Source organism: Oncorhynchus keta, chromosome 14 (genome assembly GCF_023373465.1).
Source record: "Oncorhynchus keta strain PuntledgeMale-10-30-2019 chromosome 14, Oket_V2, whole genome shotgun sequence".
NCBI lineage: Eukaryota > Metazoa > Chordata > Actinopteri > Salmoniformes > Salmonidae > Oncorhynchus > Oncorhynchus keta.
In genome coordinates, this window is record NC_068434.1 from 26,793,384 (window position 1) to 26,812,333 (window position 18,950).

General features: G+C 42.5%; 1 protein-coding gene across 4 annotated transcripts in view; it reads right to left on the reverse strand.

The window, feature by feature from the left end:
* Positions 1–2,703: 2,703 nt before the first annotated feature.
* LOC118393094 (E3 ubiquitin-protein ligase DTX1-like) overlaps positions 2,704–18,950 on the reverse strand; it is a 56,249-nt gene continuing 40,002 nt past the window's right edge. For all 4 annotated transcript variants that reach the window (XM_035785400.2, XM_035785399.2, XM_035785398.2 and 1 more), the window contains exons 4-10: positions 12,043–12,104; positions 11,730–11,891; positions 8,494–8,555; positions 8,194–8,343; positions 7,712–7,873; positions 6,777–6,866; positions 2,704–6,375 (exon numbers count right to left, since the gene is read on the reverse strand). In XM_035785400.2, coding sequence (XP_035641293.1) covers positions 6,151–6,375; positions 6,777–6,866; positions 7,712–7,873; positions 8,194–8,343; positions 8,494–8,555; positions 11,730–11,891; positions 12,043–12,104 — 913 coding nt within the window. In that variant the 3' untranslated portion in view covers positions 2,704–6,150. The remainder of the gene's footprint in view (positions 6,376–6,776; positions 6,867–7,711; positions 7,874–8,193; positions 8,344–8,493; positions 8,556–11,729; positions 11,892–12,042; positions 12,105–18,950) is intronic.

Here is an 18,950-nt window from a genome sequence, read left to right on the forward strand (position 1 = left end):
GCAAAGCACCCCCACACTATCACACCTCCTCCTCCATGCTTCATGGTGGGAATCACACATGCGGAGATCATCCGTTCTCCTACTCTGCGTCTCACAAAGACAAGGCGGTTGGAACCAAAAATCTCAAATTTGGACTCATCAGACCAAAGGACAGATTTCCACCGATCTAATTTCCTAAGCTTGTGTTTCTTTGCCCAAACAAGTCTCTTCTTATTATTGGTGTTCCAATAATGTGGCTTCTTTGCAGAAATTCTTTGCAGCAATTCAACCATGGATGCTTGATTCACGCAGCCTCCTCTGAACAGTTAATGTTGAGATGTCTCTTACTTGAACTCTGTGAAGCATTTATTTGGGCTGCAATTTCTAAGGCTGATAACACTAATGAACTTATCCTCTGCAGCTTAGGTAACTGGATCTTCATTTCCTGTTTTGGTCCTCATGAGAGCCAGTTTCATCATTGCGCTTGAAAGTTCTTGAAATTTTCCGGATTGACTGACCTTAATGTCCAAAAGTAAGGATGGACTGTCATTTCTCTTTATTTGTTTGAGCTGTTCTTGCCATAATATGAACTTGGTATTTTACCAAATAGGGCTATCTTCTGTATACCACCCCTACCTTGTCCAAATAAATGGACATTTTGGATATATATCGACAGAATTAATCAACAAAAGGACCATTTGTGTTGGCTGGATTCACAACAAGTGTTGCTTTAATTTGCTATCTTGCATGTGTGATTTCATGAAAGTTTGATTTGTATAGTAATTTATTGAATTTGGCGCTCTGCATTTTCACTGGCTTTTGGCCAGGTAGGACGCTAGCGTCACATATCCCAGTGGGGTTTTGACAAAGGCACACCATTAATTGAAGTGCATTCCAGGTGACTACCTCATGAAGCTGGTTGGGAGAATGCCAAGAGTGTGCAAAGGGTGGCCACTTTGAAGAATCTCAAATATAAAACATATTTTGATTTGTTTAACACTTTTTTTGGTAACTATATGATTCCATATGTGTTATTTCATAGTTTTGATGTCTTCACTATGTACAATGTAGAAAATAGTACAACATGTGTCCACACTTTTGGCTTGGTACTGTGTATATACAGTTGAAGTCAGATGTTTACATACACTTATGTTGGAATCATTAAAACTAGTTTTTCAACCACTCCACAAATTTCTTGTTAACAAACTATAGTTTTGGCAAGTCGGTTAGGACATCTACTTTGTGCATGACACAAGTAATTTTTCCAACAATTGTTTACAGACTATTTCACTTATCATTCACTCTATCACAATTCCAGTAGGTCAGAAGTTTACATACACTAAGTTGACTGTGCCTTTAAACAGCTTGGAAAATTCCAGAACATTATGTAATGACTTTATAGAAGCTTCTGATAGGCTAATTGACATCATTTGAGTCAATTGGAGGTGTACCTGTGGATGTATTTCAAGGCCTACCTTCAAACTCAGTGCCTCTTTTCTTGACATCTGGGAAAATCAAAGGAAATCAGCCAAGACCTCAGAAAAAAAATGTAAGACCTCCACAATCTGGTTCATCCTTGGGAGCAATTTCCAAACGCCTTAAGGTACCACGTTCATCTTTGCAAACAATAGTACACAAGTATAAACACCATGGGACCACGCAGCCGTCATACCGCTCAGGAAGGAGATGTGTTCTGTCTCCTAGAGATGAATGTACTTTGGTGCGAAAGTGTGAATCAATCCCAGAACAACAGCAAAGGACCTTGTGAAGATGCTGAAGGAAACAGATACAAAATGATCTATATCCACAGTAAAACCATATATCGACATTACCTGAAAGGTCGCTCAGCAAGGAAGAAGCCACTGCTCCAAAACTGTCATAAAAAAGTCTGACTACGGTTTGCAACTGCACATGGGGACAAACTTTTTGGAGAAATGTTCTCTGGTCTGATGAAACAGAAATATAACTGTTTGGCCATAATGACCATTGTTATGTTTGGAGGAAAAAGGGGGAGTCTTGCAAGCCGAAGAACACCATTCCAACCGTGAAGCACGGGGGTGGCAGCACCCCCACAACCCCCTGTGCTCAGCACTAATGCAACTGTTTATGTCCAAAAAATGTGTGTTGTATTTTTGCTCTGGTTGTCCTGAAAATAAAATAGTAAAACACTTCATTGTGAAGCTAAATGTAAGGACAGAAATGAAAGTCAGATAAATGAAAAGCTGTTTTCTTGCTGAGGTCTCAGGACTGATAGGGTTAACACCTTCCTTGGTGATGGAGGTGAGTGATGAGAGGAATGGGCCTCAGCTGGGAGGGAGGGGGTCTGGGGTGTCAGACCATCTGAGCTGCTGTGTCACGGCTAGGACTGGGAAAGGGGAGATGCGCCCCATGACAGACACCATAGGTTGTCCTCGGGATTACCAAGGAGACCTCCCATGACAGCTCCACAAGCTGTTCCTCCAGGTCTGGAGGGGAAGCAGGAGGACTGGGGTATATCTGTTTTAGTATTCACCCCAGTGCCTGCATGCATGCATACCCAACCCCCATCTTTCTCACACATCACCAATATTTATCAGCCAGTGACAGAAAATGACCATAAAGCAAAATTGACTGCATAACGATGCTCAGAGCACAGGGCAGCCCGGAGAAGAGGGGAACAGAAGAGCAAAAGGACGAGGACATGGTGGTAACGAAAGACAGTAAAGAACGAGAGGAGAGAGAAGGTCAAACAAACTACCCCGTTGAGGGCACATTTATTTTCCACATGAAACAAACAAACATGCAACAAAATCATCCCAATCCAATAGAGACTGGTTCAGATTCAGAGCCCTTTAATGTCTAATCAATGTCTTTAATCTTGCCTTTATTTTTTTGTCATTCATTTTATTTTACACTTCAAATCTCCATTTCTCTTTGTGTGTTTAATTGAATGCTTTATATGTAATATGTTGCTTCTGATGAGAAATTAAATGTGAATGTTAAACCATAACCACATTGTTCTCTGACATTTTATCTGTAAAAAAAAAAAAAAAAAAAAAAAAAAAATCGGCTTTGAAAATGCAGATGACCTGCTGACCTGATGTGAAACAGAGAGAGGAGCAGCAAAGTGCTATTTCATGCTCATCTCTTTCCATCAAACCCTCTTCAGAGATCAAAACACACAGATAAGTATGGAGCAGTCCACCATGCCAGTCCACACAGGACACAGCTCGATGACATCTCTAATGACTTCATAACATTTTTCACCTCGAACATTTTTGCCTTGTCAGCAGACTTGTTGACGTCTTGAGTAACATGCACTTCTATGACATTTTTTTTATTTCAGCCCCGAAATGTCTACTGTTTGAATATTTTAGTTTAAACCAAGCATTTTCACACACACACACACACACACACACACACACACACACACACACCAATTTGTTGCACACATATCTGTGTACACAGATAAGTGCAGTATGCTGTTGGATGTTTTCAATATGATTGTGAGGTAAACTCCTCATGAGAATGGATACCACACCTAATCAATATATGCTATGGAGAATCGTATGGAATGTTTCTTTAATTACTGTAATATAACAATGTTGCACACTATGAATGCTCAATTGAAAACCATCAATCTTTTAAAAAATACATCAAAAATATGTGTTCTCCTATATGGAGAATTTGAGCTATACCTTTGGATCACTGTCTCCTTTGGTCACAAATGGACACGCCTTACAGAATGTTGAACATCCATTCTTCTGTCCCCAACACCTCCTGATCCCTCCTGCTACACATAAGGTACAAATTGGTCGCATATATAATTGCATAAATTCTATTCCTCTGTCCAAAACTAGACCATAAAATGTCTGCTCACAATTAAGCTCCCATGTACAGACTACTGAACGTATACGGACTGTATGTGCACACCTGAAAAGCTGAGGAGGCCTAGACAATGAAATATTTGATTAATATTACAGGTACATATGTAAGCATTTGGAGACTGGAAATCTGAGCATGATCTGGTCTTGAAATATTAACTGAAAACATTTTCCCTGTACAACTCAATGAGTCTCACTTAAAATGGAAAATTCCCTGATAAGACTGAAATCATTTCTTTCATGTTTTTCCCTATTACGAGGGTGACAAAAAGCTTAACATGTGTCGACTTGCAAAAGGATAAAGAAGAAATGAAAAGACCAAATGGCTCTTGTTTTTCATTCTCACCAGTTTGAGGTACTGACAGTATCCTCCTAGTGGTTCTCTTAGGTTATACAAGGTAAATAACAGAATTAGAATTCTATGGTCAATGACCCATCTGGAGTATAGGGTCGACGTCATGCTGCTAAACTCCCCCCAGCCAATAATAAAGAGGAACTGCTGTACTTACTGAATCCCTCAGGGGCTCCACTTCACAGAATCTACATTAACAACAGCAGCAAACGCTAAGACTACTGCTAATACAGTATAAGACGCTCATAACCTAGCATACACATTTCAGCAGTCCCTGACATACTGGCAAATCACATATGCCAGATGTGATCTACTCATTTGACATGTTTCTGTGTGTATATAGATATGTGGGCGGGTAGATGTGAATGTTTACTTTCTTATATAGAAGAGTATAAAAATAAATTAAACTTATACCATATGACTCAAATTGAGCATACATGTACATTTAAAGGTAGATCACATTTGCAAATGTATAGATATATACTGTATATATATTTGAAGCAATACAAGACACGATTATAAACATGAAAATAAAAAACAGCAGCTATAGTAGCCAATACATTTAAAGACATCTTCCAAAAATGAAAGGATTAATGAAAGAAAACTGCTGCCTCAAAGTGCTACGGAAGACTATGATTCAGTCCAAGATATTCAAAAGCATTTAAAGGATCAAACCCTGTGAAATGGGTGTCGCACCATAAAAACCTCAACAAGAATCTCTTCTGGATTATACCAACATCTCCACTCATTAAAATGGATGAGTTAATATCAATAAGGAGCATACCGTTTTAACAAACATCTACCTGGTCGGTTAGATGCTTATGTATGAACCTATATCAGGTTTCACTTCCAAAGGCATCCTCTCTGGTTGGCACACCATTAGAATAGACATTTACTGTGAGACGGCTGGGTCCTCAGATCCTCTGACTGGCTCTCTGTCAGGTGGTGCATTTGAACAATCAATAGACTCATTGGCCAATGGCGCAAAGCCCTGTGAAACAGCCCTGTGTAGCCAATCAGAGATGTCCTCTCTCCTTTCTGAGTATCACATAGCCGTGACCGTCCACTCAAATCTACAGACAGCTTTGGTGTGGAAAACCACCAAGCTAAAACTAGCAATAGGCCTCACTTTTAAAAGACTCTCACTAAGCAACCACATCTGATGTCATAAGTTCAACTGTATAGATTTGGTGTGAATTCAACTAATGCAATTCTGATCTGGAATTGCAACCATGCTTTTCAAATTATATAAGTAAATTCTGCATATTAAAATTATCCTGAAGATTTCCACACAAACACCAACTACAACTTGATAAATCACTTCCCTATTCTTTCAAAAATGCACATCTGAAAAAAGTTGAATAAATGTGGCCAGACATGTAGAGCCTTTGGAGCCCTAGCCAACTGTTTAGCAAAAGTCGCAGTTATGTGGTCAACATTCAATGCAAACTCTGGGCCATATGTTTCGGTGGTGAACATTAACAGACATCTCCTCCAATGCCATGATGTCAGTACAGAAGAGGAGGTTCAATATCCTGTCTCAGAGGAATCAATGACTGTTGATGTGCATCAATGTCTAAACCCCACAATAGCCAGTACACATTGAGATCAGTTTTAAATCCTGTCTTTACATTCCTTTAACCTATCAGGTTGAAATTTTGGCAAAAACACACCTGCTCAAGGCATGGACAAAGAGACATCAGTCGGAAAAGTTTTACACTTATGTTTAGGTAAATGCAAATAACAGTATAACACAATCATGACGTTATCGTGTCATTATTATGTCATTTGCTATATATTAGTTTGCCCACATACAGAACATGAGGGTCTGTAGGTCTGTTCTGGGTGTGGGGAGCAAAAGACAGCTATCTGGGCTGCATGTTGCCTCCTCATTCAGAGGCCCTGTCAGATATGGATATGGGAGGTGGTCCTCTTGGGCCTCTCTGTCCCCCCCTCTCAGTCCTTCAGGTTGTCCTGTCCCACCCCTTGGGCTGACAGCTCTGTCAGAACGTTGTCCAGGTAGTTGGGGTCTGGGTAGCCGTGCCCCGTCAGGTTGGAGCCAAACTCTGTCTTGTGGTGGATCTCATTCCACACCACTGTGTCTGACTCTCCCGTGGTGCTGGACGTGCCGATGGTGAAGATGAGGCGGCGGTCCCACGCCATGATCAGGAGCTTCAGGACCTGGGGACAGACAGATGAGAACCCAGGTAGATGACATACAGCAGCTCACAGTGCACTGTAATCACCATCTCTCTTTCTAGTTCATTCAAGGGGGGTATGAAAGGGAATTGGGATACAGTACCTAGTCAGTTCCACAACTAAATGCATTCAACCGAAATGTGTCTTCCGCATTTAACCCAATCCCTCTGAATCAGAGAGGTGACGGGGGCTGCAGTAGTTGTTGTTGCCTTATTCAAAGGCAGAACTGCAGATTTTTCCACCTTGTCGGCTCGGGTATTCAAACCAGCCACCTTTCGGTTACTGGCCCAATGCTCTTAACCGCTAGGCTACCTGCCTACTACATCATGTATTTTGAAGAACTGTTCTTCCCATATACAGATAGATAATACTGTAAGTCTTACCCTCCTGCCTTTGTTATTGTCTGGGAGGTAGCAGTGCCGGGGGAACCCCCTAGCGCTGAACTTCTTCCCTGGGTTGGGATGCTCTGTGGTCTGGTAAAAGGACAGAAACAGTCACAACCCCTCTCTTTCTCTTTCAATTAACATTCAGCCAAGAGGGAAATGTCAAATGTGCCCCCGGGACGAGCTTGTATATTCGTAGTCTGACTACTCTGGTGGCTTTATTTGCACTCTTTTAAAGCATTCATTTTTGGGGAAATGGCTGCCCCTCCCAAATGAACCCTTTCCCCCTTTCATCAAGAAACATGTTCTTTATAAAAGCTGTAAAACAACCAATTAACTGTCATGCTGTGTGATGCAGGTCTTATGTGTTGACATGCCACACCGTACTCATTGTACTCCGCTCTACTTCAGAATGTACTGTATCATTACTATATCATGACTTTCTTACACAGAGTACAGCTGTCAGTGTAGATGTGTTAAAAGGGGGGAGTGAGGAGTGTGAGTGGTGTGCAGGGGCACTGTGAGTGGGCCGTGGCATGTTGTTCTGCTGCAGTGTGGATGACAGGGGACAGACAGCCCCAGCCTCTCTCTCCCCTGCACAGGGATGCTCAGCCTGCTCTTCTGGTAGAAAGGTCACTTTATTGACTCTATTAAAGCTCAGCTCTGCAGAAAGGATGAAATATGCAGCCCTCTCCTCTCCCTGCAAAGAGAGGAGGTGAATCGTTCTCTCTTTCTCTTTATGAGGATGCAGTCACACGGCTTAGGGACACTTCAATCCCCTGAGCAACACGAAACACGTTATCAAATACCCTCTGAAGCCTCCTCATGTCAGACACAGCAGTGTTATAGCACCGTAGATGGAAGAGAATAGACTTAAGAAGGAGAGCCAGTGGATGAGTGGACTGTGTGAGTGTGGAGGATATGAGGGTGGTGACCTGTAGGCCAGCAGGAATGTCATAGACGATGCGGATGGTCTTGGCCTCTGGGTAGCCGGGCAGGCAGTGGGGGATGACATGGTACTCCATCTTCCCAGGGGGCTGTGTGCCTGTCTTCTCTCCATAGATAGCCTTACAAGTGGGGCACTGCAGACTGCCATCCTGGATGGGGACAGATTCAATGTTCAATATTCATAACTAATCTAATCAAACAAATTTCATCTATTCTAGAGTTGGTTTCTTGACAGCGATCCTTCTTCTGTCCTTAATTGACTTTTAAAATGACCATGAACTGTGTTTAGCAGAGTAAGACCCGCTTCCGATTAGTTTGATATCAATCTAATCTAATTGTTATCATAGCATACCCCATCATATAATGATGGGGGGTGTAATTTCACCCACTACTTTACAATTTCACCCACTACTATACAATATAATATTATGATACTATAACAAGCGCTGGCACGTATGCGCCTTCTCACCTTGTTGCCATTGTTGTACATGGCAACCAGGCACAGCAGATGGTACATGTGCCCACATTTGCCAAGTTTGCCCACCACCTCTGGCTTTATGCCGTTGACACCCTCGTAGCCTGACGACATCACCAGCCTCTCCCTGCAGATGGTGCAGTCCTGGGAAGGGAATGTGAGTGGGCACCAGTTAGACCATAAGAGCTACTGCATGTTACTGTAGGGCTGGGATGCATAGCAATAATACACTGTATAATGATTACAAACTGTATTAAAACTGTGTACTTGTGTGTCATCCAGGACTCTCCTTACCTCATCAGGGGCTACTTTCACTTTCTCTGTGTATCGCCGCACCACATCCTCTGGGTTTTTCCCTTGCAATCAAACACAACATTGAAGGCATGTGGTTGAAAGGAACAAAAAACACTTACTCACACATAATCATTACTCGCAGACAGATGCATTTTGTCCTTTGAAGACGCAAAGATGACTAGATGGATCTACATAAAGAGACTTCTATTTGAGCAATAGGTAAACCCAGTGACTGGTCTGGGTCTAAATTACCATAGCCCTGCTTGATTGTGATGAGACCAGTCCAAGAAGAGAGTGTGGGTGAATAAATACAGTGTGTGATGTTGAAGAGGAGGTCACCTTCAAAGTGACACAGAACAATGAGCCATCACCCACACACTTGGCTAATCTCAGAGTGAAACCAAGCTAGCATAGCTGACAGGAAGAGAGAAAGAGACAGAAAAACGAGAGCGACAATGTGATTAATCGATGGAGAGGGTGAGAGAGAGATGGAGAAGGTTTGAGTTAGGGGAGAGTGGGGTAAGTTGAGACATCTTTTACATTCAGTATCACTACGTCAAGGAAAATATAGTATTCTTTCAGGATGTTGTGTATCTCTGGAAGTAATCAGAATTCATGTAAACAACCGTTTTGAAAACATAGCTTGGCACAATTTACCCTAAGTATGGAGTAAGTTGAGCATGAGCGTAAGTGGGTGATGATGTCCTGTGACAGTGGGTGATGGTGCTGGTAGGTCAAAGTTGAATTCATGGAATGGGGGTGTGGTATATTGTATATCTTAAATGTATACCCACATTCTTTTCAGATATAGATCTATCTGTTCAATATCACTTCCCCTTCCATTTCTTGACCAGTTGTTGTTTCTCTGCATTTGAGGCTACTAAGCCTATGAAACGGTCTGTGAAATTCTTGATATGTTTAGCATCTCAGACCCAATGTGATCAGATGAGACCTTGTGTTCCTCTGCTACTCTATCATAGCCTCACTTTCACACAGGTACATTCTCATTTTCTTTTTTTCCTTCAGTGTCATTCAGTATATTTTATCATCCCTTGCTGCAGCTCGAATTGGACTTCTTCCCTTCTCTCATTTCCTTGGCTGCTCTCTCAAGAACCTCAAGGGGGGCCATACTCCTGCTTTATGTTTGTATACACGGGAATGATGATGAAAGGTTTGTAACAATAATAATGCACTATCTTTTTTAAAACTTGTTTTAACCTTTATTTAACTAGGCAAGTCAGTTAAGAACAAATTCTTATTTTCAATGACGGCCTAGGAACAGTGGGTTAACTGCCTGTTCAGGGGCAGAACGACAGATTTGTACCTTGTCAGCTCGGGGGTTTGAACTTGCAACCTTCCAGTTGCTAGTCCAACGCTCTAACCACTAGGCTACCCTGCCGCCCCAAATCTTGAGTTCATATGCATGACACATTGCAAAAATACGATGCATAAAATGGACTAAATGTGATCATTATTTGTATGGGGTATCATAGCCATTGGCTCAACTTACCCCATGGCAGTGGTGGAAAAAGTACCCAATTGTCATACTTGAGTAAAAGTAAAGATACGTTAATATAAAATGACTCAAGTAAAAGTGAAATCACCCAGTAAAATCCTACTTGAGTAAAAGTCTAAAAGTATATCGTTTTAAATATACTTAAGTATCAAAAGTAAATGTAATTGCTTAAATATACTATATTATCAAAAGTAAAAGTATAAATCATTTAATATTCCTTATATTAAGCAAACCAGATGGCACAATTTTCTTATTTAAAAAAGAAAGTTACAGGTAGGCATGGGCATGCTTCAACACCGCAACATAATTTACAAAGGAAGCATGTGTTTAGTGAGTCCACCAGATCAGAGGCAGTAGGGATGGCCAGGAATGTTCTCTTGATAAGTGTGTGAATTAGACCATTTTCCTGTCCTGCTGAGCATTCAAAATGTAACGAGTACTTTTGGGTGTCAGGGTAAAAGTATGGAGTAGAAAGTACATAATTTTCGACTCTGTCAATCACCGTATTCTTATTGGCAGACTCAATAGCCTTGGTTTTTCTAATGACTGCCTCGCCTGGTTCACCAACTACTTTGCAGACAGAGTTCAGTGTGTCAAGTCGGAGGGCATGTTGTCTGGACCTCTGGCAGTCTCTATGGGGGTACCACAGGGTTCAATTCTCGGGCCGACTCTTTTCTCTGTATATATCAAATCAAATTTATTTATATAGCCCTTCGTACATCAGCTGATATCTCAAAGTGCTGTACAGAAACCCAGCCTAAAACCCAAAACAGCAAGCAATGCAGGTGTAGAAGCACGGTGGCTAGGAAAAACATCATATATCAATGATGTCGCTCTTGCTATGGGCGATTCCCTAATCTACCTCTATGCAGACAACACCATTCTGTATACTTCTGGCGCTTCCTTGGATACTGTGCTATCTAACCTCCAAACGAGTTTCAATGCCATACAACACTCCTTCTGTGGCCTCCAACTGCTCTTAAACGCTAGTAAGACCAAATGCATGCTTTTCAACCGTTCGCTGCCTGCACCCGCACGAGCGACTAGCATCACCACCCTTGATGGTTCCGACCTAGAATATGTGGACATCTATAAGTACCCAGGTGTCTGGCTAGACTGTAAACTCTCCTTCCAGACTCATATCAAACATCTCTAATCTAAAATCAAATCTAGTCGGCTTTCTATTCCGCAACAAAGCCTCCTTCACTCAGGCCGCCAAACTTACCCTAGTAAAACTGACTATCCTACCGATCCTCGACTTTGGCGATGTCATCTACAAAATAGGTCTAAGGCCGGGGATTGAAGGATAGAGGGAAGAGAGGAATGTAATAGAGGTGGGGTCTGGGTAAACAGAGTGATGCAGGGCTGGAAAACCCACAGCCTCACTGACCAATTAGGACAAAAACTCGCCCTGGGTCACCTGGAATTTCCACAGCGTCAAATAGACTTTGGCCTAGCGCCAAAGCTAAAGCCACACATCTCACCACTAGATCATCATCAACCCATCTCACTACAATAGATTCCTCTTAATTATAGTTGTGGAAAACACTCTGTTCATTTCAATGTGGTGGGTGTGACTGTTAGCCCTCCCTTTCCCTTCTTATCCAGAGAAGATATTTACTTTACATCTCAATGTCTCAATAGCATCTGTCTCACGCTCCATGACAGACCCTTCTCCCCTCCAGTGGTCCTAAGAGTCCTCCCTGTCATACATACAGACCTCTCCTGAGGTGCTTCTTCTTGGTCTTGCGGCGGATGCCGTTGACCCCAGGCACAGGCTTCATGTCACTCTTGTTTATGGGCGGCGGGTGCAGAATGGGTTTAGGGGCCCTGGTCAGACACACAGGCAGGCCAGCCGCACACATCAGGATACCGGTAATACCTGGCATAGACACACATACATACAATAAAGAAAAGAGTCATGTTGGTTTACTATTATGAGTAAGAATGGATGCGAAAGTTAAAGCACTCAATTAAATGCAGCCTCCGGAAAGAAATAGTTATTTCTAATTGCAAAAGAGGAGAACAATTACCTGCAATGGCTGGGTGAACTGGTCCAGAGACAGTAAGGTTCTTAACAGGGAGGGGAGGGACCCTACAGAGAGAAAAACATCCAATATGAAATCAAGTTTTAAAAAGAGTAAAAATAATGACACTACAGTTAGTTCACACTTTTTAAGAACCGCACATTCTCAGTTAGAACGGCCACACTTACACAGATGTGGAATATGATGCCATTGTGCGAATAGTCCATGGTCACGTGTACTACACTAGCTATACCACAAACTAAGTCAGCACAGCTTGACTTATCTACTGACTGTTGAACCAGGGCATGATTCAGAACACACACTCCACACAGAGGACGAAGACGGTTGTTTACTCTCAGAGACATCTAAAATAGAAAGCGATAGAAAGCTGTGCACAAAGCATGTTGGTCACGAGGAGCATGTGTGAGTGTGTGTTGGTAAGTGCCTTTTGAGAAAACATGACCTCAGCTCCAGTCTGGTAATAGAGGGCACTCCCACACAGGGCAGACCAGGCTGCAGAGAAAGGTCACCTGTCAGAGGAGATAGGGTAAGAGACGGCAGACTGCGCTTCTGTTGCTGCTGCTGCTTCTGCTACTCTATGTGAAGAAAAAGAACAACTGATCTGCAGTAATGGAGAGGACCACATAGAAGAAAAGGCAGCCATTTTGATGTCAACCCAACCAAAACAGTTGAGTGCTTAGACAACGGTAGCAAAGAAAAGACAGCAACTTTGTATGACTGAATTATTACACTGTATTAACTTACATAGTAGTTCAATACATGCAAGAAGCATGTCACTTAATTACAGTAGAATGATATACATTTTCTCAGTTTCCCAAAGGTGTTATGTAACATTAATACCATTGATCTAGGAGATCCCTTCCCCCATCTCTCTCTCTGTCTCTTTCTCCTCTCTCTCTCTCCAGCACCTCCCTTATAAAATCCCCAACGAGATGCTGCTTTGATATGAGTAGAGTCCTGTGATCCTTTGCCAGGGGATCCTTTCAATGAACTCTGGAGAAATAAAAGGCCCACGTGACCTGGACACTCTGGGTCTGACCTGCCTTATCTCCACTCACTCTCAGGGGAACTATTGTAGTGCTACGCAGGGCCAAGCCACAGAATAGTAGAGTAGAGATTTGAAGCGTGAAGGCCAGGGTAATGATCTAAACTATAGCATTGATGTATACTACCATTCAAAAGTTTGGGGTCACTTAGAAATGTCCTTCTTTTTGAAAGAAAAGCACATTTTTTGTAAAATGTGATCAGAAATACAGTGTAGACATTGTTAATGTTGTAAATGACAATTGTAGCTGGAAAACGACCCATTATCAGCAGCCATCACTCATGTGTTCCAATGGAACGTTGTGTTAGATAGTCCAAGTTTATCATTTTAAAGGCTAATTGATCATTAAAAAACCCTTTTGCAATTATGTTAGCCCAGCTGAAAACTGTTGTTCTGATTAAAGAAGCAATGCAGCTTGCCTTCTTTAGACTAGTTGAGTATCAGGAGCATCAGCATTTGTGGGTTTGATTACAGGCTCAAAATGGCCAGAAACAAAGCACTTTCTTCTGAAACATGTCAGTCTATTTTTGTTCAGAGAAATGAAGGCTTTTCCATGCGAGAAATTGCCAAGAAACTGAAGATCTTGTACAATGCTGTGTACTACTCACTTCACAGAACAGCGCAAACTGACTCTAACCAGAATAGAAAAAGGAGTGGGAGGCCCCGGTGCACAACTGACCAAGAGGACAAGTATGTTAGTGTGTCTAGTTTGAGAAACAGACACCACACAAGTCCTCAACTGGCAGCTTCATTAAATAGTACACGCAAAACACCCGTCTCAACATCAACAGTGAAGAGGCGACTCCGGGATGCTGGCCTTCTAGGCAGAGTTCCTCTGTTCAGTGTCTGTGTTCTTTTGCCCAGCTTTTCTTTTTATTGGTCAGTCTGAGATATGGCTTTTTCTTTGCAACTCTGCCTAGAAGACCAGCATCCCGGAGTCACCTCTTCATTGTGACATTGAGACTGGTGTTTTGCGGGTGCCATTTAAGGAAGCTGCCAGTTGAGGACGTGTGAGTTGTCTGTTTCTCAAACTAGACACTCTAACGTACTTGTCCTCTTGCTCAGTTGTGCACTGGGGCCTCCCACTCCACTTTCTATTCTGATTAGAGCCAGTTTGCACTGTTCTGTGAAGGGAGTAGTACACAGCATTGTACAAGATCTTCTGTTTCTTGGCAATTTCTCTCATGGAATAGCCTTCATTTCTCTGAACAAGAATAGACAGACAAGTTTCAGAAGAAAGTGCTTTGTTTCTGGCCATTTTGAGCCTGTAATCGAACCCACAAATGCTGTTGCTCCAGATACTCAACTAGTCTAAAGAAGGCCAGATGCATTGCTTCTTTAATCAGAACAACAGTTTTCAGCTGTGCTAACATAACTGCAAAAGGGTTTTCTGATGATAAATTAGCCTTTAAAATGATAAACTTGGATTAGCTAACACAACGTGCCATTTGAACACAGGAGTGATGGTTGCTCATAATGGGTCTCTGTACGCCTATGTAGATATTCCATAAACAATCTGCTGTTTCCAGCTACAATAGTCATTTAAAACATTAACAATGTCTACACTGTATTTCTGATCAATTTGATGTTATTTTAACGGAAAATAAATGAGCGTTTCTTTCAAAAACAAGGATATTTCTAAATAACCCCAAACTTTTGAACAGTAGTGTATGTCAGACAGCTGTGTGCATGTGTGTCCCATGTATGCTTGAAAGACATATATAATTCAGGCGTTTCATGGAGGGCGTTGTTTGTGATTAAACAACTCATTCCCACCAGAAGAGAGCAACATCCAACAAGAGCCCTTAGCGCTCTCACACGCACGTGGAAGTGGTACAGCATTTGTAAACATTACATGTTAACACCATGAGATCATTCAACCATATAACCTCTTGCTGAGCAAAAACACCCAACAGCATTCCTTTCTACATTTTATTTCAAAATATGGGAAGCTAGTAACTCCAACATTAAGCTTTTAACAAGACCCTTGAGTTCTTCTGGGGCCAGTGACCTGGTCCTTCCTGCAGCTGCAGCTGGGGCTCATGCGTTTGGGCCACTGCTGACCTACATCCTCCCTCCACCCCTTCCACCAGGGCCATGGTCACGAGTCTACAGCTGCTAACCTAAAGGCCTCACACTTGCCCCTAAGATCTACTGAACATTTAGTTGTATTTACATCTATTACTAAGGCTGATGGTCAGATTTTACCAGGAGGAAGTACCTTACAAATGTACAGTAAAAGTACACATGTTCACTGAACACATATGTGTTAGGCTACAGTATTGTAGGAGTGTTGTCGTATTCCATGAGTTAGTAAGGACCCATTAACCTTTTTATCGCCTTGGTTCCGTCAACCCTTGGCACTCTTCATTCTCTGCTCTCTCTTGTCCTCACCTCTCTCCTAGACTGACTTTCCAGCCTGACTTGAGCAGAACTTAATTAAACTGAGAGCAATGTGATTTCATCCCGATAGAGAACAAATTAGGCCCCGTTAGAGAAATGCTGACGGAGCCATTATATCTCCTCATCTGTTTATCTTGCACCAGGAAGACAGGGGGAGAAGAGGAGAAAACTACAAAAATACTTCATTTTATATTGATGTGATGGAGGACTGGGAGAGGCAGGCAGGCCCTGCCCAGGGAAAGAGAACAGCAGGAGTAATGCACTTCACAAAGCACCCAAAACAGACAAATAAGCAATAATGACACAGAGTATCTATACAATTTCATCGGTTTGGTCTGGATGGGCCTTCATAATTTATTCCATTATTTATCCTTTAATTCTATCTAATGGAGACAGTGCTCAGGGCTCCAGTGGAGAGCAAAGCAGTGCAGTGGTAGGGCTGTGTAATCCCTGCTGCTTCCCCTGGCCTGTTCTCACCAGATAGCTAGCTCTCCAGTCTGAACAGTCCAACACCGTTAATCAATTAACAGAAGGAGACATGAGCACCAAAACAAATCCTACTCACTCAGCCAAGGGCAGAGAGCTGGGCAGCATAGTACCATTAACGGCTTCATAATTAAATGAGCTAGAAGTGCAAGTATAAAGGATCTCTCTTACCATGCCTCCTCCTTTGGTGTCTTCATCTTCAGAACACAAAGAAATGAAAACAATTCTATCTTTTAGACAGCACAAACAATCTCTGGGTTTATCTGTGATCTCAAATGGGGAAGTGAATGGAGGAAGTTGAGATGAGGAAGTGGCTTGCTGATGAAATTACAAAAATCACCTGCTAACTGTCTCTTTGTCAAATTCGCATCACAGAGAACTGGAGCAAACTCTGCAAGTGTCTCTGCAACTCTGTGCTCTGTACACTGCAGATAGACAGAGAACCAGAGGCCTTGTTCGTTAGGAACTATCCCTCAAACACTTAATAAGGTGATATGCTCCTTATTATACTAACCCCTAGGCTACCTGGGGTGGCAGATAGCCTAGCGGTTAGACCGCCTACATAGGCGTAGAGGCCCAGATCAAATCCCGGAGCCGACAAGGTAAAAATCTGTTGATCTGCCTCTAAACAAGGCAGTTAACCCACTGTTCCTAGGCTGTCATTGAAAATAATAATTTGTTCTTAACTGACTTGCCTAGTTAAATAAAAGGTACAATTTTAGAAATTCCACTCTAGTTTCTTCCTATTTGGAAGAATAAGTTACTAGTTGTAGGGTTGTTTTTATACGTTGCTTTTATACATGTTATGACATTTCTTATTTAGGTGCAGAAGATGAAGCGTAAAGGCCAATTGGAAATCGAATTGCAGGTGGCAACCATTGGAAACTCAATATGAAAAGCCAATGTGAAATGTCAAGACAGACCAGTAGGGGGTGCTCTTTACTCCCCCTCTGATATTCACGATGAAGTCACAACAACCACAATGTTCAAGGAGAGTGAAACAGCCTGAAATTATCTGGTAGTAAACAAGTTAATTAGACTACCTTATGATCATTTACATGTTATCACAAGGTTACTATTTCAACTGCATTCTTTGTCATTGGCGACAGAGGTATTGTGTCCAATATGCGTGGGTTTTACTGTTATCTGTCCATAAATGCACTAGCTGAAATGTGTGAGGGTATTCACAAGTCTGTCTGTGACGGTATTCATGTGTCTGTGTGTGAGGGCATTCACGTGTCTGTGTGTGAGGGTCTTCACGTGTCTGTGTGTGAGGGTCTTCACGTGTCTGTGTGTGACAGTATTCACATGTCTGTGTGTGACAGTATTCACGTGTCTGTGTGTGAGGGTAATCACGTGTCTGTGTGAGGGTCTTCACGTGTCTGTGAGGTTATTCACATGTCTGTGTGAGGTTATTCACGTGTCTGTGAGGTTATTCACATGTCTGTGTGAGGTTATTCACGTGTCTGTGTGAGGTTATTCACATGTCTGTGTGAGGTTATTCACATGTCTCTGTGAGGTTATTCACATGTCTGTGAGGTTATTCACATGTCTGTGTGAGGTTATTCACGTGTCTGTGTGAGGTTATTCACATGTCTGTGTGAGGTTATTCACGTGTCTGTGTGAGGTTATTCACATGTCTGTGTGAGGTTATTCACATGTCTCTGTGAGGTTATTCACGTGTCTGTGAGGTTATTCACGTGTCTGTGAGGTTATTCACATGTCTGTGTGAGGGTCTTCACGTGTCTGTGTGAGGTTATTCACGTGTCTGTGTGAGGTTATTCACGTGTCTGTGAGGTTATTCACATGTCTGTGTGAGGTTATTCACGTGTCTGTGTGAGGTTATTCACGTGTCTGTGTGTGAGGGTCTTCACGTGTCTGTGTGAGGTTATTCACGTGTCTGTGTGAGGTTATTCACGTGTCTGTGTGAGGTTATTCACATGTCTGTGTGAGGTTATTCACGTGTCTGTGTGTGAGGGTAATCACGTGTCTGTGTGTGAGGGTAATCACGTGTCTGTGTGTGTTGTTGTTAACCACACTCTTCCTTTGTGTGTAGAGCTACTTGCCTGGGAAACGTTGTTCTCCACCTCACCCCATTCTCTCTATCTGTCTTTCTCACAGTCTTCCCCCACAGCCTCTCACAGTTCCCGCCTGCCCACTGCACAGAGAGGTGAGAAACAAGCACTCCACCCACTCCAGGCCTCTGATTTGATAGGGCCCTTATAAATCACCACAGGACTTCTCAGCTGTTACACACACACACACACACACACACACACACACACACACACACACACACACACACACACACACACACACACACACACACACACACACACACACACACACACACACACACACACACACACACACACACACACACACACACACACACACACACACACACACCAGCCTGTTTCACACACTCAGGTGAGCTAAGGGCAATATCAATCTGCCACCTGTCCCCTCAGTGATGTGCTTCCATGAGCTGCTAACACCACACATTCCCTTACACAGAACTAGGCCTTGTGAAGTCAGTGTGTCTGCCCGAAAGACAGTATCATTTCAATGTATACTGTCTAACGGTTTCTCTCCCAATCAACCGTGAGAGGGAAATGGAATGAAATGAGTTAACCAGCGGGTATATTTTAGTAAAGAAAACAGGATAGGGACTGAGGTATCGGTTACAGCACTAGATACTACTTTCCTTCAGTACTCTTCACTGAATCGCTCTCGGGTCAGACCACTCTGCTCAAGCTCCCATTTTTCCCTGATCTATTATTCATCTCTCCCCAGTGTATCTCTGCCTCCATGGCAAATGGGTTTCCACAGCTACACGGGAGAACAGCTTTACACATGGACACACACAGGCGTACACTTCCACAAGAACACACACACACACACACACACACACACACACACACACACACACACATCAGAACAACCACCCAGTGCTTAT